At 45.7% G+C, this 23,619-nt stretch overlaps 1 protein-coding gene across 1 annotated transcript in view; it reads right to left on the bottom strand.

The window, feature by feature from the left end:
* The window catches only part of ivd (isovaleryl-CoA dehydrogenase), a 57,179-nt gene extending 35,377 nt beyond the window's left edge, over positions 1 to 21,802 (bottom strand). Inside the window, exons 1-4 of the mRNA XM_078406162.1 lie at positions 21,528 to 21,802; positions 9,956 to 10,045; positions 2,029 to 2,080; positions 647 to 816 (exon numbers count right to left, since the gene is read on the bottom strand). Of these exons, the coding sequence (XP_078262288.1) occupies positions 647 to 816; positions 2,029 to 2,080; positions 9,956 to 10,045; positions 21,528 to 21,698 (483 nt within the window). The 5' untranslated portion in view covers positions 21,699 to 21,802. The remainder of the gene's footprint in view (positions 1 to 646; positions 817 to 2,028; positions 2,081 to 9,955; positions 10,046 to 21,527) is intronic.
* Positions 21,803 to 23,619: the final 1,817 nt, after the last annotated feature.

Below are 23,619 nucleotides of genomic sequence, written 5' to 3'. Positions count from 1 at the left end.
CAGGTCTATTCCATATATGGTAAAGCCATCTGTTTGTGGATTTTGCATGTCACCTCCATAATAAAAATAAGCTGTTTCCTGCTATTGCTCAAGTGGGTGCTCAGATCTGGCAAGTATAGCTACATACTAGTAGCCGGCTCTGCCACTTCCCGCCTGGGCGTTAGTGGGCAAGCATTTTGTGTTTTAAATCGATTAGTGTGGTTGTCTATTTGTTACAAGGTCAAGAACTTTAACACAATGGCAGCAATGGTGAAAGATACCGACACAAAGGAACAGATAGCAGAATTGGCATGGAGAAGATAAGATTGGCAGATAAACCAGCAGGAGTATAAGAAAATAACTGCAGATGCTGGTACAAATCGAAGGTATTTATTCACAAAATGCTGGAGTAACTCAGCAGGTCAGGCAGCATCTCGGGAGAGAAGGAATGGGTGACATTTCGGGTTGAGACCCTTCTTCAGTCTGAAGAAGGGTCTCGACCCGAAACGTCACCCATTCCTTCTCTCCCGAGATGCTGCCTGACCTGCTGAGTTACTCCAGCATTTTGTGAATAAAAACCAGCAGGAGTAGATTGTTAATTACAGTAACAGCGGCTAGGTTGTTAAAGAGAATTAATCGATGAGCAACTTGGCAATTACAGCTTTACCTTGGGTAAATATTTCTCCTTCTGATCTTCGTTGCCGTTTCTCACCAGCTGATTGATGCACAGGTTGGAATGAGCTCCATAGCTGAGGCCAACAGCAGCAGAAGCTCGGGATATTTCCTCCATAACGAGGACATGATCCAAGTAGCCACCTCCAGCTCCTCCGTACTCAACTGCAAAACACCATGGGATCACTTAAACAGGAAGCCCACTGAACTTTCATCGAACAAGAACACTACCCAATCCTCCAACCTCGTCAAGCAAGCCACACATCGACTCCAGGGAACAATGAGGAGAGTAGCTTATGTGTGCTTCAGGGAAAGCTAGGCAAGAAGTGAAGAAATAGAACAAATTATTGACAGCGTGAGATGAAGCAAGATTCGGCTTGTACTCGCTGGAATTTAGAAGATTGAGGGGGGGATCTTATAGAAACTTACAAAATTCTTAAGGGATTGGACAGGCTAGATGCAGGAAGATTGTTCCTGATGTTGGGGAAGTCCAGAACAAGGGGTCACAGTTTAAGGATAAGGGGGAAGTCTTTTAGGACCGAGATGAGAAAGTTTTTTTTCACACAGAGAGTGGTGAATCTGTGGCATTCTCTGCCACAGAAGGTAGTTGAGGCCAGTTCATTGGCTATATTTAAGAGGGAGTTAGATGTGGCCCTTGTGGCTAAAGGGATCAGGGGGTATGGGGAGAAGGCAGGAACGGGAAACTGAGTTGGATGATCAGCCATGATCATATTGAATGGCGGTGCGTACAGACTCGAAGGGCCGAATGGCCTACTCCTGCACCTATTTTCTATGTTTCTATGGAGGTGACTCACCCTCACAACTCAAACAATTATTAATTATTCCAAAACTTACTGCAGTAACTATACGATCTACCCGATAACACAATACAAATGAAAAAACACAGGCCAATCCATTCAAACAACTGTAATATTCAGTGCCCCCCACATATTACACGTCAGCTGAATACGAACACATTAAAATGGGAGCAATAGTTCTAAAGATGCCAGCAGTGGTTGTTTATTGTTTGAGGAATGAAACGTGGGTCAGGACAATCAACTTCAATCAGTACGATGGGATTCTTACTATCCAAGAGAAGGGCATCATTCCATTCAAAAAAATCCTGTTGAGAATGCGACAATGGCGGAGTAGACTTGATGGGACGAGTGGCCTAATTCTACTCCTAGAACCTATGAACCCCCAGATTTGGATTTAAATGCTAGACAAGATTAAATGCAAAAGCCTTTGCACCTCTTTAGATGACTTGATAACATCATATTCTGCAAGGAGTGCTTTCTCAGAAACTAGCCAATAGTTGAAATTACTGCCGTGAAAAGCAAAGTGAACCCAATGGGAAATGAGGCTGCTGTAACTCACCAGGGGCAGTGATCCCAAGAACTCCAATATCACCAAGCTGCTTCCAGAATTCCTAAACATCAAAAGGAGGGAATAGGGACATAAATAAAACTGACAGGTAGACCTCACCATGAAACCCAAACCTCGTGACATACTGGAACACCCAGTAAAACTCCAATACTCCAGCACACTCGGCAATTCGTACTACTGGTGCGCAGATTTTTCAGACATTGCATGTTATTTTTATTAATAACTTAACACACGGTGGCGCAACGGTAGAGTTGATGCCTTACTGCGCTTGCAGCACCAGAGACCCGGGTTCGACCCCGACTATGGGTGGTGTCTGTACGGAGTTTGTACGTTCTCCCCATGACTGCGTGGGCCTTCTCTGAGATCTTCGGTTTCCTCCCGCACTCCAAAGACCTATAGGTTTGTAGGTTAATTGGCTTGGTATAAGTGTAAAATTGTCCCTGGTGTGTTAATGTGAGGGGATCGCTGGTCGGTGAGGACTCGGTGGGCCAAAGGGCCTGTTTCTGCGCTGTATCTTTAACCTAAACTAAATACTTAAGAGTGTTTAGTTTAGTTTAAAGATACATCGTGGAAACAGGCCCTTCGGCCCACCGAGTCCTCACCGACCAGTTACAGAATGTGATCATCGATAGTTCACAGAATCAGCTTAGTTGAAAGGGAATGCTGGGGCCTGGACCCTGACGAGCAGAAAGTATCCACAGGAAAACTACCTGGGGAGCCAGATGACGGCGAATTAGGATTTCAGAATAGTCGGATAGCGGAGTGTCAGTTTTCCTGTAGATCGGTGTTACAGGATTCATTTATGTGCGGTTTGCAAAAGAGCTCTTGCAGCAAGCAAACTTAAAATGCAATGATCATAACATGCAATGTTGTTGATTATCTAGTGATGAGGTTCAGGCTTTATTTTAGACATTTGCAGTCAAACAATTTTAATACTAAACTAGACAAAGCGGACCCGTTGGGCCCAAACCTCTCCTGCATTGGTGCAGCACCTTGTCCTCCCCCACCCTCCTCTCTCCTCTCTCCTCAAACCCCCTCCCCCTTCTCCCCCCTCCCCCTCCCCTCCTTTTAAACTTTAAAATGTGAATAACTTTAAAAATATAACACCGATTTCAATAAAACTACTTGCATTATCACTAAAGTGACAATGGTGAGTAAGGTGGGCCTAAAATTGTCACACTATCGTGTAGCGTTTTGGCTGAAGTTCAGTCACAAACAAGATAACAAACGAGAGTTTTAGTATATAGATGATGGAAAATCGCAGGCTGAACTCTCTCTGGCTTGAAGGAATGGGAAACAAAGATATGGATCAAACAGTAATTATAACAAAAACAATAACAGAACGAATTATAGTACAAAATGTAATAACAATTCAGAAAAACATGGATTTGTGGATTTTGCAGGAGAGAAGACATGGAGGGAAGGGAAGCAGAGTCACAGAGCAATTCTAAGAATCTTAGGATTGCTCAGCGCAGATAAATGATTCCTTGGACTGATAGCCAGGCAATTTAACTGGCTGAAGGAGATGCCAAAGAAGAGAATAATATTGCCTCCACAAAACAAGAGTGAAAGCAAATGATGCCTCTATGAAATGGGAAAGTTTGAGAAAAGTAGAATGTTTCCATAAAGCTACAAGCAAATCAAATGGAAAGAATGTACAGGTATGTAGGTTAATTGGCTGGGTAAATGTAAAAATTGTCCCTAGTGGGTGTAGGATAGTGTTAATGTACGGGGATCACTGGGCGGCACGGACTTGGAGGGCCGAAAAGGCCTGTTTCCGGCTGTAGATATATGATATGATATGATGATAATGTATCACTGTAGTTGAGAAGGAGAGATAAAGAAACAGGGCAAAAGGGAGGGTTCAGTTAATGTCTGGAATGCTTGGTCAACAGATCATTTGAACGTAGCATCATCTCAAATCAGGTGCAAAATAACCACATAACAATTGCCATTCCTGTGTAGGGTGAAGCATGTGGGTTTAAGTATTGCATCAGTCACAAGTTATTTATTTTAAAAGGCTAAGGTGTATTCAGTTCTAGCTCTTTTTGTCAAGAATTGAAGGATATGCACATGCCCCAGAAATGGTTACGGGATTTCAAATATTTTGCAGGGACGTCTACTTGGGGAGATCAGTCAGTTCCAAATTGTTATGCGGTTAATGGTGTGACATTCAAGAGAACTGAGAGTTAAACATTCCAGATGTTACCTGCATAACACTGTTCAGTTGACTGCCAAAAATGCCTATCTGTTGGCTTTCTCAAAATATTACCATTGCTCAGTTGTGAAGTACGCAAGGCATGAAGACTTAAGGGCCTGTCCCACTTTGGCGATTTTAAGGCGACTACAGGCGACTAGGCTGTCACCGCACGGTCGCCGGTGGTCGCGGACATGGTCATGAGCAGTCTCCAAAGAGTCGTAGCTTTTTTCTGGTTGCCACGGAATTTTCTCCCTGCTCGAAAATTTTCGGCGACTGCTGGCTTGACGCCAATGATCGTAGCTTATCGTCTCCTGTCATGGGCACTGTCATAGCTTGTCGCCAGGTTGTCACCAGTGACTTAGATTGTCGCCGGTGCTGACGACGTTCATCCACCTTTTATAAGAATTTTGTTTGTTTGAATAAAGTAAATTTTGGACATTTTGACAAAAGATTGATGTTTGAAGTTATGGTATTTCAGAGTAGTTTCTCATGGCATCTCTTTCATTTTAATTTCATTTATTTTGACCAATAAAACAAACACAAGCATTGCACTGCATTGAAAAGCGAACTCTTTTCATTTATGTTGACATTGCACTGCATTGGGTCTCTTCAGGGACAAGGGCTTCAACCACACAGACCTCTTCTTGGGCTTCCTCATCACCATTCTTTTTTTTCAGTATTTGAAGCGCGAGAGCCGCTGCAAGCAGCAGGGCTTGCATTTGATGTAAGAGCAACGCCATCATATGTTGCTTCCTGGAAGCCATGATGCAGAACGATCGGAGGCACTACCCGCACCCCTTTGGCGCCAAAATTACATGAAATGGCTACCGTTGTCATCAATTGTGACCTGACAGGGTCGTAGCTTGTCGAGGGTGGAGGTAGGTTGACTTCAGTTGTCGTAGCTTGTCGTAGTCGCTGTCGTAGGTGGACGTCCTAGGTCGCGATGAATGGGTCGCCGGTTGTCGTTAGCTTGCCGTCGACTAGGCGGTAGGTTGTCGTAGCTCGTCGTAGACATTGTCATAGACATTGTCGTAGGGGGAGAAAGTCACTGGTTTTTTGGGCGATTTGCTACGACTTTGACAGTCGCCGGCAGTCGCCTTAAAAATCGACGAAGTGGGGCAGACCCTTAAAATTGACAGATAACCAATTTTACGCAATGGGATACAAAGTGCTGGTGTAACTCAGCAGGTCAGGCAGCATCACTGGAAAACACAGATAGGTGTTGTTTCAGGTAGAGATCGTTTTTACAATTTTACAGCATGGAGAAGATGAAGCTATGACAAAAATGAACTAACAATCACCTTCATAATATATGAAAAGAATGCTTTTTATGAAATGGGGAAGATAGAAGTGGAATATTTCCTTAAGACAATGAAAGGAATGCAAGAGATTATCTCAATGTAGGTCAGGAAGAAGGAAAGGCGAGACAATTAACTGCAGATGTGGAAATATTGAGCAAAATTCAAAGTTCTGGAGGTCAGGTAGCATCTCTGGAGAACGTGCAGAGGCGACGTTTTGAGTCAGACTTTGAAGATGGATCTGAACTCAAAATGTTACCTATCCCTATTCTTCACACATGCTGCCTGATCTGCCAAGTTACTCCAGCACTGTGTTTTTTGCTCAAGATGAGAAGGATGTCACTTTGAGAGATAGGAAGAAAGGAGACATAGAAACAAAGAAAATAGGTGCAGGAGTAGGCCATTCGGCCTTTCGAGCCAGCACAGCCTTTCAATATGATCATGGCTGATCATCCACAATCAATACCCTGTTCCTGCTTTCTCCCCATATCTCTTGATTCCGTTAACCATCCAGTGAATTGGCCTCCACTGCCTTCTGTGGCAGAGAATTCCACAGATTCACAACTCTCTGGGTGAAAAAGTATTTCCTCGGTCCTAAATGGCCTACCCTTTATTCTTAATCTGTGACCCCTGGTTCTGGACTCCCCCAAAATGAGGAGCATTTTTCCTGCATCTAGCTTGTACAATCCCTTAAAAAATGTATGTTTCTTTAAGATCCCCTCTTATCCTAAATTCCAGTGAATATAAGCCCAGTTGATTCATTATTTCATCATATGTCAGTCCCACCACCCTGGGAATTAACCTGGTGAACCTACACTGCACTCCCTCAATAGCAAGAATGTCCTTCCTCAAATTAGGGGACCAAACCTGCACACAATACTCCAGGTGTGGTCTCACCAGGGCCCTGTACAACTGCAGTAGGACCACCTTGCTCCTACACTCAAATCTTCTTGCTATGAAGACCAACATGCCATTCGCTTTCTTCACTGCCTGCTGTACCTGCATGCTTACTTTCAATGACTGGTGTACAAGGACACATAGGTCTCTTTGCACCTCCCCTTTTCCTAATCTGACACTATTCAGATAATAATCTGCCTTCTTGTTCTTGCCACCAACATGGATAACCTCACATTTATCCACATTATACTGCATCTGCCCACTCACCCAACCTATCCAAGTCACCCTGCAGCCTCATAGCAACCTCCTCGCAGCTCACACTGCCACCCAGCTTTGTGTCATCCGCAAACTTGGAGATGTTACATTTAATTCCCTCGTCTAAATCGTTAATATATATTGTAAATAACTGGGGGCCCAGCACTGAGCCTTGCGGCACCCCACCAGTCACTGCCTGCCATTCTGAAAAGGACCCGTTAATTCCTACTCTTTGCTTCCTGTCTGCCAACCAGTTCCTATCCATGTCAATTCCCTACCCCCAATACCACGCGTTCTAATTTTGCACACTAATCTCATGTGGGACCTTGTCAAAGGCTCTTTGAAAGTCCAGATACACCACATCTACTGGCTCTCCTTTATCCATTCTACTTGTACATCCCCAAAAATTCGAGAAGATTAGTCAAGCATGATTTCCCTTTCATAAATCCATGCTGACTTTGACTGACCCTGTCACTGCTTTCCAAATGCACTGCTATTACATCTTTAATAATCGATTCAAGCATCTTCCCCACTACTGATGTCAGGCTAACTGGTCTTTAATTCTGTTTTCTCTCTCCATATTTTCTTAAAAAGTGGAGTTACAATAGCTACCCTCCAGTCCACAGGAACTAGTCTAGTCTATAGAACATTGGAAAATGATCACCAATGCATCGACGATTTCTAGTGCCACCTCCTTGAGTACTCTGGGATGCACACCATTAGGGCCTGGGGATTTTATTTGCCTTCAATCCCAACAGTTTACCCAACAACATTTTCTGACTAATGTGAATTTCCTTCAGCTCCTCCATCACGCTAGATCCTTAGTCCCCTAGTATTTCTGGGAGATTGTTTGTGTCTTCCTTAGAGAAGACAGAACCAAAGAACTTGTTTATCTGGTCTGCCAATTCCTTGTTTCCCCATTATAAATTTGCCTGTTTTTGACTGTAAAGGACTTACATTTGTCTTCACTAATCATTTCCTTTTCACATATCTAAAGAAGCTTTTACAGTCATTTTTTGTATTTCCTGCAAGCTTTCTTTCATGCTCTATTCCTCCCCCCTCCTCTTAATTAACCCCTTTGTCCTCCTCGGTTGAATTCTAAATTTCTCCCAGTCCTCAATTTGTTGCTTCCTCTTGCCAATTTATATGCCTTTTCCTTGGATTTAACACTATCCCTAATTTCCCCCATTAGCCACGGTTGAGTTGCCTTCCATTTTATATTTAAGCCAGACAGAGATGAACAATTGTTGTAATTCATCCATGCGATCTTTAGATCTTTGCCATTGCATATCCACCATCAACCCTTTAAGTATCATTTGCCAGTCTATCCTAGCCAATTCCCATCTCATACCATCAGTTACCTTTCTTTAAGTTCAAGACCCATGTTTCTGAGTGACCGTGTCACTCTCCATCTTAATGCAGAATTCCACCATATTATAGTCACTGTTGCCCAAGGGGCTTTGCACAACAAGATTGCTAACTAATCCTTCCTCATTACACAGTACCCAGTCTAGGACGACCTGCCTTCGAGTTGGTTCCTCTACATATTGGCTTAGAAAAGCATCCCGTATACACTCCAGGAAATCCTCCTCCTCAGTGTTGCTACCAATTTGGTTAGCCCAATTTGTCTGTAAAGTCACCCATGATAACTGCTGTACCTTTGCCATACGCATCTCTAATTTCCTACTTGATGCTATCCCCAACCTCACTACTGCTATTTGGTGGTCTATCCACAACTCCAAGCGTTTTCTTCCCTTGGCTATTTCGTAGTTCTACCCATACAGATTCTACAGCATCCAAGATAACGTCTCTCCTTACTATTAAATGAAGGAAGTATATCAAATAGGGTACGGGGTGGGAGGGGAGTGTGGTAGGAGGGCACGCTTGAAATGTGGACAAAGAATAGGCTTCCTCCATGGATTTGAATGTAAAAGATGCAGGAAATGGGTCCCTTTCGGAATGGCAGGCAGTGACCAGTGGGGTACCGCAAGGTTCGGTGCTGGGACCCCAGCTATTTACGATATACATTAATGACTTAGACGAAGGGATTAAAAGTACCATTAGCAAATTTGCAGATGATACTAAGTTGGGGGGGTAGTGTGAATTGTGAGGAAGATGCAATAAGGCTGCAGGGTGACTTGGACAGGTTGTGTGAGTGGGCGGATACATGGCAGATGCAGTTTAATGTAGATAAGTGTGAGGTTATTCACTTTGGAAGTAAGAATAGAAAGGCAGATTATTATCTGAATGGTGTCAAGTTAGGAGGAGGGGGAGTTCAACGAGATCTGGGTGTCCTAGTGCATCAGTCAATGAAAGGAAGCATGCAGGTACAGCAGGCAGTGAAGAAAGCCAATGGAATGTTGGCCTTCGTAACAAGAGGAGTTGAGTATAGGAGCAAAGAGGTCCTTCTACAGTTGTACCGGGCCCTGGTGAGACCGCACCTGGAGTACTGTGTGCAGTTTTGGTCTCCAAATTTGAGGAAGGATATTCTTGCTATGGAGGGCGTGCAGCGTAGGTTCACTAGGTTAATTCCCGGAATGGCGGGACTGTCGTATGTTGAAAGGCTGGAGCGATTGGGCTTGTATACACTGGAATTTAGAAGGATGAGGGGGGATCTTATTGAAACATATAAGATAATTAGGGGATTGGACACATTAGAGGCAGATAACATGTTCCCAATGTTGGGGGAGTCCAGAACAAGGGGCCACAGTTTAAGAATAAGGGGTAGGCCATTTAGAACGGAGATGAGGAAGAACTTTTTCAGTCAGAGGGTGGTGAAGGTGTGGAATTCTCTGCCTCAGAAGGCAGTGGAGGCCAGTTCGTTGGATGCTTTCAAGAGAGAGCTGGATAGAGCTCTTAAGGATAGCGGAGTGAGGGGGTATGGGGAGAAGGCAGGAACGGGGTACTGATTGAGAGTGATCAGCCATGATCGCATTGAATGGCGGTGCTGGCTCAAAGGGCTGAATGGCCTACTCCTGCACCTATTGTCTATTGTCTATTGTCTATTGAAAGAAAAAGATATCTAGATCATAGCAGGAAGCACAATCACTGGCACTTTTTGCAAAATGCCACAGGTATAACTCAGAAATACAGACAGAGCTCTTGATTGAAAACTAAAGTACTTCAACCCAATTTCACCTCTGTTGTAAAACTTTATTTTTTAAAAGAAGTTTGGTATTTTAGGGGATTATATTAACATCTACTTTTAAACTTCCAGATATAAACCAGTGACTGATGGAGAAGGATATGAGGCATCATGTTTACTTACCCTCAACTCTGGAAAGTCATTCTTCTGATCGATATCCTGGGCCTTGGGAACGAGCTGATCTTGGCAGAATTTCTGAACCATCTGTCGAAGCTATTTAGAAGAGAAATGAAAGAACAAAACAAAATAGTTATTGCTCGAATTTAAACAGTAGAGTTTCATTCGTTCATGCACATAGACAGAAAACTCAGGCTGGAAGAATCGCAATAAAATGGAAAAAAGAGAAATAGAGCAGATTACAAGGACAATTCTGCTTCGATTTTCCTTGTTGAATGCATAAGATCCTTAATATTCAAGTGGTAAAGATGATAGCATAACTTACTGTATAATCAACCAGGTCTCCAGAGAGGAAGAGAAACAATGAGCTTGCCACTTACTGATATACAAAATTTGAAGGGATTGTCAGTAGAGAAGGATTTATGGAAGCCTCAAGGGGATGCAGACAAGCTGAATGAGTGGCCAAGAACGCGTCAGATGCAATATAATGAGGAAAAATGTGAAGTTATCCCCTTTGGTGCCCAAAACAGAACAGTAGAGTATTTTTAAATTGAGAGATCGGGCAATGTTGACGTTCTTGGGGATCATTGCACACAAATCACTGAAAGCCAATAGCAGGTACACCAGACGGTTAGGGAAGGAAATTGTCGGTTGCCTTGTATTGAGAGGATTTTATTCACAAAATGCTGGAGTAACTCAGCAGGTCAGGCAGCATCTCAGGAGAGAAGGAATGGGTGACGTTTCGGGTCGAGACCCTTCTTCAGACTGATGTCAGGGGGGGCGGGACAAAGGAAGGATACAGGTGGAGACAGGAAGATAGAGGGAGAACTGGGAAGGAGGAGGGGAAGAGAGGGACAGAGGAACTATCTAAAGTTGGAGAAGTCAATGTTCATACCACTGGGCTGCAAGCTGCCCAGGTGAAATATGAGGTGCTGTTCCTCCAATTTCCGGTGGGCCTCACTATGGCACTGGAGGAGGCCCATGACAGAAAGGTCAGACTGGGAGTGGGAGGGGGAGTTGAAGTGCTCGGCCACCGGGAGATCAGTTTGGCCAATGCGGACCGAGCGCAGGTGTTGAGCGGAGCGATCGCCGAGCCTGCGCTTGGTTTCGCCGATGTAAATAAGTTGACATCTAGAGCAGCGGATGCAATAGTTGAGGTTGGAGGAGGTGTAGGTGAACCTTTGTCTCACCTGGAAAGACTGTTTGGGTCCTTGGATGGAGTTGAGGGTGGAGGTAAAGGGACAGGTGTTGCATCTCGTGCGGTTGCAGGGGAAAGTGCCCGGGGATGGGGTGGTTTGGGTTGGAAGGGACGAGTGGACCAGGGAGTTACGGAGGGAACGGTCTCTGCGGAGGGGATGGGAAGATATGGTCAGTGGTGGGGTCCCGTTGTAGGTGACGTAAATATTGGCGGATGATTTGTTGGATCCGCTGGCTGGTGGGGTGGAAGGTGAGAACGAGGGGGATTCTGTCCTTGTTGCGAGTGGGGGGAGGGGGAGGAAGAGCGGAGCTGCAGGATGTAGAAAAGACCCTAGTGAGAGCCTCATCTATAATGGAAGAGGGGAAGCCCCGTTTCCTGAAGAATGAGGACATCTCTGACGCCCTAGTGTGAAACACCTCATCCCGGGCGCAGATGCGGCGTAGACGGAGGAATTGGGAGTAGGGGGTAGACTTTTTGCAGGGGACCGGGTGGGAAGAAGTGTAGTCCAGATAGTTGTGCGAGTCAGTGGGTTTATAGTAAATGTCCGTCACTAGTCTGTCTCCTGTGATGGCGATGGTGAGGTCCAGAAATGGGAGGGAGATGTCGGAGATAGTCCAGGTATATTTAAGGGCAGGATGGAAATTGGAAGTGAAGTGTATGAAGTCAGTGAGTTCTGCATGGGTACAAAAGGTAGCACCAATGCAGTCGTCGATGTAGCGGAGGTAGAGTTCGGGGATGGGATTGTTCGACGTACCCGACAAAGAGGCAGGCGTAGCTAGGGCCCATGCGAGTGCCCATAGCTATGCCTCTGGTTTGATGGAAGTGGGAGGTGTCAAAGGAGAAGTGGTTGAGGGTAAGAACCAGCTCTGCTAGGCGGCCAATTTCCGGTGGGCCTCACTATGGCACTGGAGGAGGCCCATGACAGAAAAGTCAGACTGGGAATGGGAGGGGGACTTGAGAGGATGCAAGTACAGGAGTAAAGATGCCTTACTACAATTATATAGCGCTTTGTTGAGATTGCACCTGGAGTACTGTGTATCCTTAACTTAGAATACACAGGGAGTGCAGCAAAAATGTACTATATGTCCCAGAAATAGGGGGATTTGCTGTACGGAGAGCAAACTCAGTCCAAATGGTCTGGTTTTCTGGGATGTGATGGTATCTCATTGATATTCTTAAAGGGCTCCACAAGCTGGATGGAGGAAGAATGTTTCCCCTGTTAATGAGTCGAGGATCAGAGGTCACGGGGTCAGGATATGGAGGATGCCATTTTGAACTGAGATGAGGAGAAATGTATTCATTCAGATGATGAAGAAACTTTGTAATTCTCTGCCCAGACAGCTGTGGAAGCTTAATCACCGAGGTTGTTCAACATACAAATCAATAGCTTGCTGGGTATTAAAAGGGATTTAAGGGATATGGAGACAATACTATAAAATGGTGCTGGTAGAAGATCAGCCATGATCTTAGTGAATGGCAAACATATTGAAATGGACAAATGACCTATTTCTTAATTACTCCTACTCTTCCTCAGCCAAATTAAGAAGGCATAGACAAATAAATGGCTTCACAATAGATCTCAATCAACTCATCTGTTATAGCCTTCAGGTTTATATATCTATTCAAGTAAATCTCCTTGAGTGCTCGCACCAGAAGACAACAATGAAACAGTTCTAATGGGAATTGGGAGCTAGAGACCATGCTTGAGAAAACTGTTTTGGAAGTGTTTTTTTGCCGTGGAGTCTACTTTTTAAAAAGTTTAGTGTAGAGATACCGCTTGGAAACAGGCCCTTAGGCCCACCGTGTCCGCACTGTCAAGCGATCCCCGCACATTAACACATCCTACACACACTAGGGACAATTTGCATTTATACCAAGCCAAGTAACCTACAAACGTGGACGGCTTTGGAGTGTGTAAGGAAACCGAAGATCTGTGAGAAAACCCACGCGGTCACGAGGAGAACGTACAAACTCCGTACAGACAGCACTTGTAGTCAGGATTGAACTCGGGTCTCCGGTGCTGCAAGTGCTGTAAGGCAGCAACTCTACTCCTGCACCACCGTGCTGCCCGTTTAGTTCACAAACTAAGGGCAGCATGGTGGCATAGCTGTAGAGCAACATGGATAGGTGGCACTTCGGGTTGAGACCTTTCTTGAGACTAATTGTAGAAGGGGAAGATCAAAACTGGGAAAGAGGAAGGGCAGGACACGGTGGACACAGGCAGGGGGGGGGTTGAAAGGCAGAATGTTGGAACAATGGCCAAAGATTAAACAGAAGGTGTGAGACAAAGGGATTGAAGAGTTTCAAATTGTAAAGGCAGAAGAAGGAATATTGGTGGAGGGGAGAAATAGGTGCAAGTTCAGGTTTAGGGGGTGGGGGTGGGGGGGGGGGGGGGGGTGGTGGAGGTGGAGGAAAGTAGCTGTCATTCAAGGGTAATACTACTGGCTGAAAGACTTGTGATGACAGAAACACTGTTTAAATAGTTCCTGAATGAACATACATTATCTAACTTACAAGGCAACACGCTGTGCTGTTGTGCAGGAAAATAACTGCAGATGCTGGTTCAAATTGAAGGTAGACACGAAATGCTGGAGTAACTCAGCGGGCCAGGCAGCATCTCGGGAGAGACGGAATGGGTGACGTTTCGGGTCGAGACCCTTCTTCAGACTATTGAGTGGGATCATCCTCAATAGCTCATTTGTATTCAGTAATGACACAACAGACTCAAATAGTTTCCTCCTTTGTCACAAACAGAAGCAAAATGGTCAATTGAGGCCTTGTATTCTATGTGGTTGCTTGTTTGCTCTTAGTTTCAATGTCCACTGACAATGACTGGCCACTAGTTAGTTTCTGGCTGTTTGCTCTGTCTCCATCGTTGGCCTTGTCGACTACTGTTGGCATCTCTCATTAAGAAGTGCATCGAAATTGGTCATGACGCATATTAACGCCAACTTTCCAGACATCCTTGATATGCTTACCGTCATAACCGGTCCATGGCAGACACCATCTTGCTGGTCCTACACAAGCTTAGAACATCCACGTTACAAGGACACCTACACACTCCTATTTATTGACTATAGGTCTCCCCTTACCACCACAACCCCAGCCAAACATATCTCCAAACTCCTGGACCTGGGAGTCAGCATCCTTCTCTACAACTGGATCTGTGATTCCTAACCCAGAGACCACAATCAGTGAGGATAGATGATAAAACATCCTCCATGATAATTGTCAGCATCGATGCCCCATGATGATGCATTCTCAGCCTTACTCCCTATAAATAACAAGTTTGCAAATGGCGCCACCGTAGTGGGGCGGATCTCAAACAACGACAACACAGTGTACAGAATGGAGATAAAGCTCAGTAACATGGTGTTAAGTCAACAATCTCTCCCGCAAAAAGGAAACAGCTCGCCACTGACTTTAGAAAGGGGATGGAATACATACCCCAGTCCATTATGCAAATCAGACTCCCACCACCCCCTTCCTCCCATTCTATACTCACTTTCATGCTGCCAACATATTTAAAGACCACCATAGCCCTCTTTGCGTCTCTCCTGTCAGGTAGAAGATCCAAAAGCTTGAAAGCACATACCACCGGATTCAAGGACAGCTTCTTCCTGACTGTTATTAGACTATTGAACAGACCTCTCATAACCTAATATATTCATGATCTTCCAATCTACCTTGCTGTAGACCTTGCACATTTTTCATCTGCAGTGTCTTAGTAGCTGTAGTACTATATTGCACACTCTTTCCTTTCTTTATGCATGATCTGCTGCACTCATGCATGATAGGATTTATCTTGATAGCGTGCAAAACAAGGGTTTTCCCAGAATCTCGGTACACACGACAATAATAAAAAGACAAAATATCTGGTTATCAGAATGTGATTGCCCAGTTCTGATTAACGATCATTGACCTGCAAGGTTATCTGTAACTCTCCCCATAGTCAATATTTCCAGTGTTTTTCTCATATATGTCTAGTTATGTACTGCCAACTTATCCACCTTATTTTATTTGTTACCTCCACTATTTGCCCGCGACAACTCAAACCAATCTCTAGTTAGTTGCTGAACACTTGTCACCAGTTGGCTTCTGGTTATGCCCAGGAACCCAACAAATGTTCTCTATATCACAACTGCTATTTCTGCTTCTAATTCCATTCGTCTTTATTTTTTTCCTATTTATATATTCTGGCCTATTGGGTACATCCAGACCACACATACCAGAACTTCACATTAGCAACATATTAAACAAAGAAGTTCAACTACCGATTAGTTAAATGATCACCACCGATTTTCATAAGTTCAAGGAGCAAAATCAGGCCATTCGGCCCATCAAGTCTACTCCGCCATTCAATCATGGCTGATCCATCTTTCCCTCTCAATCCTATTCTTTTGCCTTCGCCCCATAACCCCCGACACCCGTACTAATCAAGAATCTGTCAATCTCCACCTTAAAAAAAATCCATTAACTTGGCCTCCAAAGCCATGTGGCAATGAATTCCACAGATCTACCACCCTCTGACTAAAGAAATTCCTCCTCATCTCCCTTCTAATGGATGTTGTGGCGATCAGTGAAACATGGTTGCAGGAGGGTTGCGATTGGCAATTAAATATTCCAGGATTTCATTGTTTCAGATGTGATAGAATCGGAGGGGCAAGAGGTGGGGGTGTTGCATTGCTTGTCAGGGAGGATATCACAGCAGTGCTTTGGCAGGACAGACTAGAAGGCTCGATTAAGGAGGCTGTTTGGGTGGAACTCAGAAATGAGAAAGGTTTAGCAACACTTATAGGGGTGTATTATAGACCGCCAAATAGGGAACGAGAATTGGAAGAGCAAATATGTAAGGAGATAGCAGATATTAGTAGTAAGCACAGAGTGGTGATTGTGGGTGATTTCAATTTTCCGTATATAGACTGGGAATCACATTCTGTTAAAGGGCTGGATGGTTTGGAGTTTGTAAAATGTGTGCAGGATAGTTTTTTGCAGCAATACGTAGAGGTGCCTACCAGAGAAGGGGCAGTGTTGGACCTCCTGTTAGGAAATGAGATGGGTCAGGTGACGGAGGTATGTGTTGAGGAGCACTTTGGGTCTAGTGATCATAATGCCATTAGTTTCAATATCATTATGGAGAAGGTCAAATCTGGACCAAGGGTTGAGATTTTGGATTGGAGAAAGGCTAATTTTGAGGAGATGAGAAAGGATTTAAAAGGAGTGAAATGGAAATTGTTGTTTTATGAAAAGGATATAATAGAGAAATGGAGGATATTTAAAGGTGACATTTTGAGAGTACAGAGTCTTTATGTCCCTGTTCGGTGGAAAGGAAAGAATAATAATTTGAAAGAGCCGTGGTTTTCCAGGGAAATTGGACACTTGGTTCGGAAAAAGAGGGAGATATACAATAAATATAAGCGGCAGGGAGTAAATGAGGTTTTTGAGGAATATAAAGAATGTAAAAGGAATCTTAAAAAGGAAATTAGAAAAGCGAAAAAAAGATATGAGGCTGCTTTGGCAAGTAATGTAAAAGTAAACCCCAAGGGGTTCTACAGATATGTCAATAGCAAAAGGATAGTGAGGGATAAAATTGGTCCATTAGAGAGTCAGAGTGGACAGCTATGTGCTGAGCCGGAAGAAATGGGGGAGATATTAAACAATTTCTTTTCTTCGGTATTTACCGAGGAGAAGGATATTGAATTATGTGAGGTAAGCGAAACAAGTAGAGTAGTGATGGAAATTAGGAGGATTAAAGAAGAGGAGGTACGGACACTTTTGAAGAATATAAAAGTGGATAAGTCTCCAGGTCCTGATAGGATATTCCCTAGGACATTGAGGGAAGTTAGTGCAGAAATAGCAGGGGCTATGACGGAAATATTTCAAACGTCATTAGAAACAGGGATGGTGCTGGAAGATTGGCGCATTGCGCATGTTGTGCCTTTGTTTAAAAAAGGTTCTAAAAGTAAACCTAGCAATTATAGACCTATTAGTTTGACGTCTGTGGTGGGAAAATTAATGGAAAAGATACTTAGGGACAATATATATAATTATTTGGATAATCAAGGCCTGATTAGAAACAGTCAACATGGATTTGTGCCTGGAAGGTCATGTTTGACTAATCTTCTTGAATTTTTTGAAGAGGTTACCAGGGAAATTGATAAGGGCAAGGCTGTGGATGTTGTCTATATGGACTTCAGTAAGGCATTTGACAAGGTTCCACATGGAAGGTTGATTAAGAAGGTTAAATCGTTGGGTATTAATAGTGAGGTTGCAAGATGGATTCAACAATGGCTGAATGGGAGATACCAGAGGGTAATGGTTGACAATTGTATGTCAGGTTGGAGGCCAGTGTCTAGTGGAGTGCCCCAAGGATCTGTGTTGGGTCCACTGTTGTTTGTCATTTACATTAATGATCTGGATGATGGTGTGGCAAATTGGATTAGTAAATATGCAGATGATACTAAGATAGGTGGAGTAGTTGATAGTGAGGTCGATTTTCAAAGTCTACAGAGAGACTTGGGCCTTTTGGAAGGGTGGGCTGAAAGATGGCAGATGGAGTTTAATGCTGATAAGTGTGAGGTGCTGCATTTTGGTAGGACAAATCAAAATAGGACGTACAGGGTAAATGGTAGGGAATTGAGGAATGCAGTGGAACAGAGGGATCTGGGAATAACTGTGCATTGTTCCCTGAAGGTGGAATCTCATGTGGATAGGGTGGTGAAGAAGTCGTTTGGTATGCTTGCCTTTATAAATCAGAGCATCGAGTATAGAAGTTGGGATGTAATGTTGAAATTGTACAGGGCATTGGTGAGGCCGAATCTGGAGTATGGTGTGCAGTTCTGGTCGCCAAATTATAGGAAGGATGTCGACAAAATGGAGAGGGTACAGAGGAGATTTACTAGAATGTTGCCTGGGTTTCAGCACTTAGGCTACAGAGAGAGGTTGAATAGGTTGGGTCTTTATTCTTTGGAGCGTAGAAGGTTGAGGGGGGACTTGATAGAGGTTTTTTAAATTTTGAGAGGGACGGACAGAGTTGACGTGGGTAGGCTTTTCCCTTTGAGAGTGGGGAAGATTCCAACAAGGGGACATAGCTTCAGAATTGAGGGACAAAGGTTTAGGGGTAACATGAGGGGGAACTTCTTTACTCAGAGGGTTGTGGCTGTATGGAATGGGCTTCCGGTGGAAGTGGTGGAGGCTGGCTCGATTTTATTATTTAAGAGTAAATTGGATAGGTATATGGATAGGAGGGGATTGGAGGGTTATGGTCTGAGTGCAGGTAGATGAGACTAGGTCAGGGAGAATGGTCGGCGTGGACTGGTAGGGCCGGACAGGCCTGTTTCCATGCTGTAGTTATATGTTATGTTATATGTTATGTCTTTTTATTCTGAAGCTGTGGCCTCTGGTCCTAGACTCTCGCACTAGTGGAAACAACCTCTCACATCCACTCTATCCAAGCCTTTCACTATTCGGCAAGTTTCAATGAGGTCGCCCCTCATTCTTCTAAACTCCATCAAGTACCGGCCCAGTGCCTTCAAAGGCTCATCATATGTTAACCCGAAGGTATTTATTCACAAAATGCTAGAGTAACTCAGCAGGTCAGGCAGCATCGCAGGAGAGAAGGAATGGGTGACGTTTCGGGTCGAGACCCTTCTTCAGACTGATAACCCAATCATTCCTGGGATCATGTTTGAAAACCTCCTTTGGACCCTCCCCTTCTCGGATATAGGGCCAAAAACTGCTCACTGTTGCCTGTCCTATGTGAGCTTTGGTTTTCCCTTCTGGTTAACCATCTCTGGTGAGCTTTGGTTAGCTACTGGTTATCTGCTTACTTGTATCTGCTTTGTTTTGGACACAGAACATAGAAATGTACAGCACGGGAACAGCATCTCTGCCCACATTGTCTGTGCAAAACATGATGCTGGGTTAATTGAATCTCTTTGGCCGCACAAGATCCATATATCTCCATTCCCTGTATATCCATGTGCCTATCTAAAAGCCTCTTAAAAACTATGGTGTCTGCCTCCACCACTCCCAGCAGTGAAGGCACCCACCATCTCTGGGTAAAACCCTTGCCCAGCACAGCAGCTTTAAACATTGCCACTCTCACCTTGAAACCATGCCCTCTGGTCTTTGACATTCCCACCAGAGGGGAAAACAGGTTTGGTGAGCTACTGGTCGCTAATCTCTGTCTCTGATCAACTACTGGTTACCAGTCCTTGGTGAGCTTGGGTTACTGATCTGTCTCTGTTGGGGGCTGGTTTACCTGTCTGATGGTGACTGGTTTACCTGTCTGTCGGTGACTGGTTTACCTGCCAGTCGGTGACTGGTTTACCTGCCAGTCGGTGACTGGTTTACCTGCCTGTCGGTGACTGGTTTACCTGCATGTCGGTGACTGGTTTACCTGTATGTCGGTGACTGGTTTACCTGTCTGACTGTGGGTGACTGGTTTACCTGTCTGTCGATGACTGGTTTACCTGTCTGTCGATGACTGGTTTAACTGTCTGACGGTGACTGGTTTACCTGTCAGTCCGTGACTGGTTTACCTGTCAGTCCGTGACTGGTTTACCTGTCTGATGGTGACTGGTTTACCTGTCTGTCGGTGACTGGTTTACCTGCCGGTCGGTGACTGGTTTACCTGCCTGTCGGTGACTGGTTTACCTGCCTGTCGGTGACTGGTTTACCTGCCTGTCGGTGACTGGTTTACCTGTCTGTGGGTGACTGGTTTACCTGTCTGACTGTGGGTGACTGGTTTACCTGTCTGTCGATGACTGGTTTACCTGTCTGTCGATGACTGGTTTAACTGTCTGACGGTGACTGGTTTACCTGCCTCTGTCGGTGACGGGTTTACCAGTCTGCCGGTGACTGGTTTACTTGTCTGCCGGTGACTGGTTTACCAGTCTGCCGGTGACTGGTTTACCTGTCTGTCGGTGACTGGTTTACCTGTCTGACTGTCGGTGACTGGTTTACCTGTCTGTGGGTGACTGGTTTACCTGTCTGCCAGTGACTGGTTTACCTGTCAGTGGGTGACTGGTTTACCTGTCTGACTGTGGGTGACTGGTTTACCTGTCTGTCGGTGACTGGTTTGCCTGCCTCCGTTGGTGACTGGTTTACCTGTCTGTGGGTGACTGGTTTACCTGTCTGACTGTGGGTGACTGATTTACCTGTCTGTGGGTGACTGGTTTGCCTGCCTCTGTCGGTGACTGGTTTACCTGTCTTTGGGTGACTGGTTTACCTGTCTGTGGGTGACTGGTTTACCTGCCTGTCGGTGACTGGTTTACCTGCCTGTGTCGGTGACTGGTTTACCTGTCTGTCGATGACTGGTTTACCTGTCTGACTGTGGGTGACTGGTTTACCTGTCTGTGGGTGACTGGTTTACCTGTCTGTCGATGACTGGTTTACCTGTCTGTGTTGGTGACTGGTTTACCTGTATGTCAGTGACTGGTTTACCTGTCTGACTGTGGGTGACTGGTTTACCTGTCTGTCGATGACTGGTTTACCTGTCTGTGGGTGACTGGTTTACCTGTCTGTGTTGGTGACTGGTTTACCTGTCTGTGGGTGACTGGTTTACCTGCCTCTGTGGGTGACTGGTTTATCTGCCTCGTCTGTGACTGGTTTACCTGTCTGTCGGTGACTGGTTTACCTGCCTGTGGGTGACTGGTTTACCTGTCTGTGGGTGACTGGTTTACCTGTCTGTTGGTGACTGGTTTACCTGTCTGTGGGTGACTGGTTTACCTGCCTCTGCCTGTGACTGGTTTACCTGCCTCTGCCTGTGACTGGTTTACCTGCCTCTGCCTGTGACTGGTTTACTTGCCTCTGCCTGTGACTGGTTTACCTGCCTCTGTCTGTGACTGGTTTACCTGCCTCTGTCTGTGGGTGACTGGTTTACCTGCCTCTGCCTGTGACTGGTTTACCTGCCTCTGCCTGTGACTGGTTTACCTGCCTCTGTCTGTGACTGGTTTACCTGCCTCTGCCTGGTTTACCTGCCTCTGTCTGTGACTGGTTTACCTGCCTCTGCCTGGTTTACCTGCCTCTGTCTGTGACTGGTTTACCTGCCTCTGTCTGTGGGTGACTGGTTTACCTGCCTGTCAGTGACTGGTTTACCTGCCTCTGTCTGTGGGTGACTGGTTTACCTGCCTCTGCCTGTGACTGGTTTACTTGCCTCTGCCTGTGACTGGTTTACCTGCCTCTGCCTGTGACTGGTTTACCTGCCTCTGTCTGTGGGTGACTGGTTTACCTGCCTCTGCCTGTGACTGGTTTACCTGCCTCTGCCTGTGACTGGTTTACCTGCCTCTGTCTGTGACTGGTTTACCTGCCTCTGCCTGGTTTACCTGCCTCTGCCTGTGGGTGACTGGTTTACCTGCCTGTCAGTGACTGGTTTACCTGTCGCTGCTCCTCCGTCAGCCCGTTCACCACATCATCGATAACAGGCAGGCTGCTCGAGTACTTGTGACCGGGAGCGAACGCCCGGATGGCGGACTGCGGCCATCGCCCGCTGAGTGTCAGTAGCGGCGAGTAACGGAGGGCCCGGAGAGCGGCCATCGCCAGAGACATGGACGGTGTGGTGGTGGGGAGGGGGAAGGTTAAACAAGGCCCCGGGCCCAGCGGAAGAGCGCACTTCCGGCGGCTGGGTTGGACCCGCCCCTTCCTTTCCGGTGGCGCGTTGCCATGGAGACGTGGATGGTGTGGCGGCGGGGGGGAGCTTGAACAGGGCTCCGGGCCAGCGGAGATGCACACTTCCGGCGGCCGAACCCGCCCCTTCCCTTCCGCCGCGCGTTGCCATGGAGACGCGGCGAGCAAGGCCCGAGGCGTGGCCGGTGAGTCCAGTCTTGGGGTGGGGAGAGCAGCAGGAAGGGACTGCAGATGCTGATAGAAACTGTCATGGACAACTGATTGTGGATGATCAGCCATGATCATATTGAATGGCGGCGCTGGCTCGAATGCCGACTCCATGCCCCAGCGATCCCCGCACATTAACACTATCCTACACCCACTAGGGACAATTTTTTTTACATTTACCCCGTCAATTAACCTACAAACCTGCACGTCTTTGGAGTGTGGGAGGAAACCGAAGATCTCGGAGAAAACCCACGCAGGTCACGGGGAGAACGTACAAACTCCGTACAGACGGCGCCCGTAGTCAGGATCGAACCCGAGTCTCCGGCGCTGCATTTGCTGTAAGGCAGCAACTCTACCGCTGCGCCACCGTGCCTGATTGGCTTCCACTGCCCTCTGTGGCAGAGAATTCCACACATTCACAACTCTCTGGGTGAAAAGGTTGTTCCTCATCTCAGTCCTAAATGGCCTAACACCTTATTCTTAGACTAGTTTGACTAGTTCAACTAGTATAATAGTAGACAAGTAAACTGCTAGATAGAGCTCTTAAGGATAGCGGAGTCAGGGGGTATGGGGAGAAGGCAGGAACAGGGTACTGATTGAGAATATTTATTCACAAAATGCTGGAGTAACTCAGCAGGTCAGGCAGCATCTCAGGAGAGAAGGAATGGGTGACGTTTGGGGTCGAGACCCTTCTTCAGACTGACTGATCAGCCCTGATCACATTGAATGGCGGTGCTGGCTCGAAGGGCCGAATGGCCTACTCCTGCACCTATTGTCTAAACTGTGAGCCCCTGGTTCTGGACTCCCCCAATGTGGGGAACGTATTTCCTGCATCTAGCCTGTCCAATCCTTTAAGAATCTTATATGTTTCCATAAGATTTACACCAAAGATAGACACAAAATGCTGGAGTAACTCAGCGGGTCAGGGTCCAGATCCTTCAGACTGGGAGTTTTAGTTTATTGTCAAGTGCACCGAGGTACGCTTTTGTTGCGTGCTATCCAGTCAACGGAAAGACAATACATGATTACAATCAAGCAATTTACAGCGTACAGATACTTGATGAGGGAATAACGTTAAGTGCAGGTAAAGCCAGCAAAGTCCGATCAAGGATAGTCCGAGGGTCACCACTGAGGTAGATAGTAGGTCAGCACTGCTCTCTGGTTGTGTTAGGATGGTTCAGTTGTCTGATAACAGCAAGTCAGGGAAGAAGGACAGTCATATAGAGGGATATAGAACAACTGAATGAAAGATTTGCAAAAAAGTAATGATGACCAAGGTAACGGTCCATTGTTGGCTGTGTGTTTGGTGATAACGAGTTATACAGACAGTGAAACTCACTGGGACAACAGTGAAACTAGTACAAATAGGGTGGGGGAGGGACAGAGAGAGAGGGGATGCAAGGATTGCTTGTAGTTAGAGAAATCAATATTCATACCCAGTCTGAAGAAGGGTCTCGACCCAAAACATCACTCATTCCTTCTCTCCAGAGATGCTGCCTGTCCCGCTGAGTTACCCCAGCATTTTGTGTCTATCTTCAATACTCATACCTCGGGGGTTGTAAGCTGCCGCAGGTTAAAGATGTCTTACAGCAATGGTGCAGTTCCTAGGGATTTGGTTTCTTGAGCAATGTTGCTT

Source organism: Rhinoraja longicauda, chromosome 10 (genome assembly GCF_053455715.1).
Source record: "Rhinoraja longicauda isolate Sanriku21f chromosome 10, sRhiLon1.1, whole genome shotgun sequence".
Classification (NCBI taxonomy): Eukaryota; Metazoa; Chordata; class Chondrichthyes; order Rajiformes; family Arhynchobatidae; genus Rhinoraja; species Rhinoraja longicauda.
Note: the sequence above shows the minus strand (reverse complement) of the source record. Positions and strands in the feature narration are given on the sequence as shown.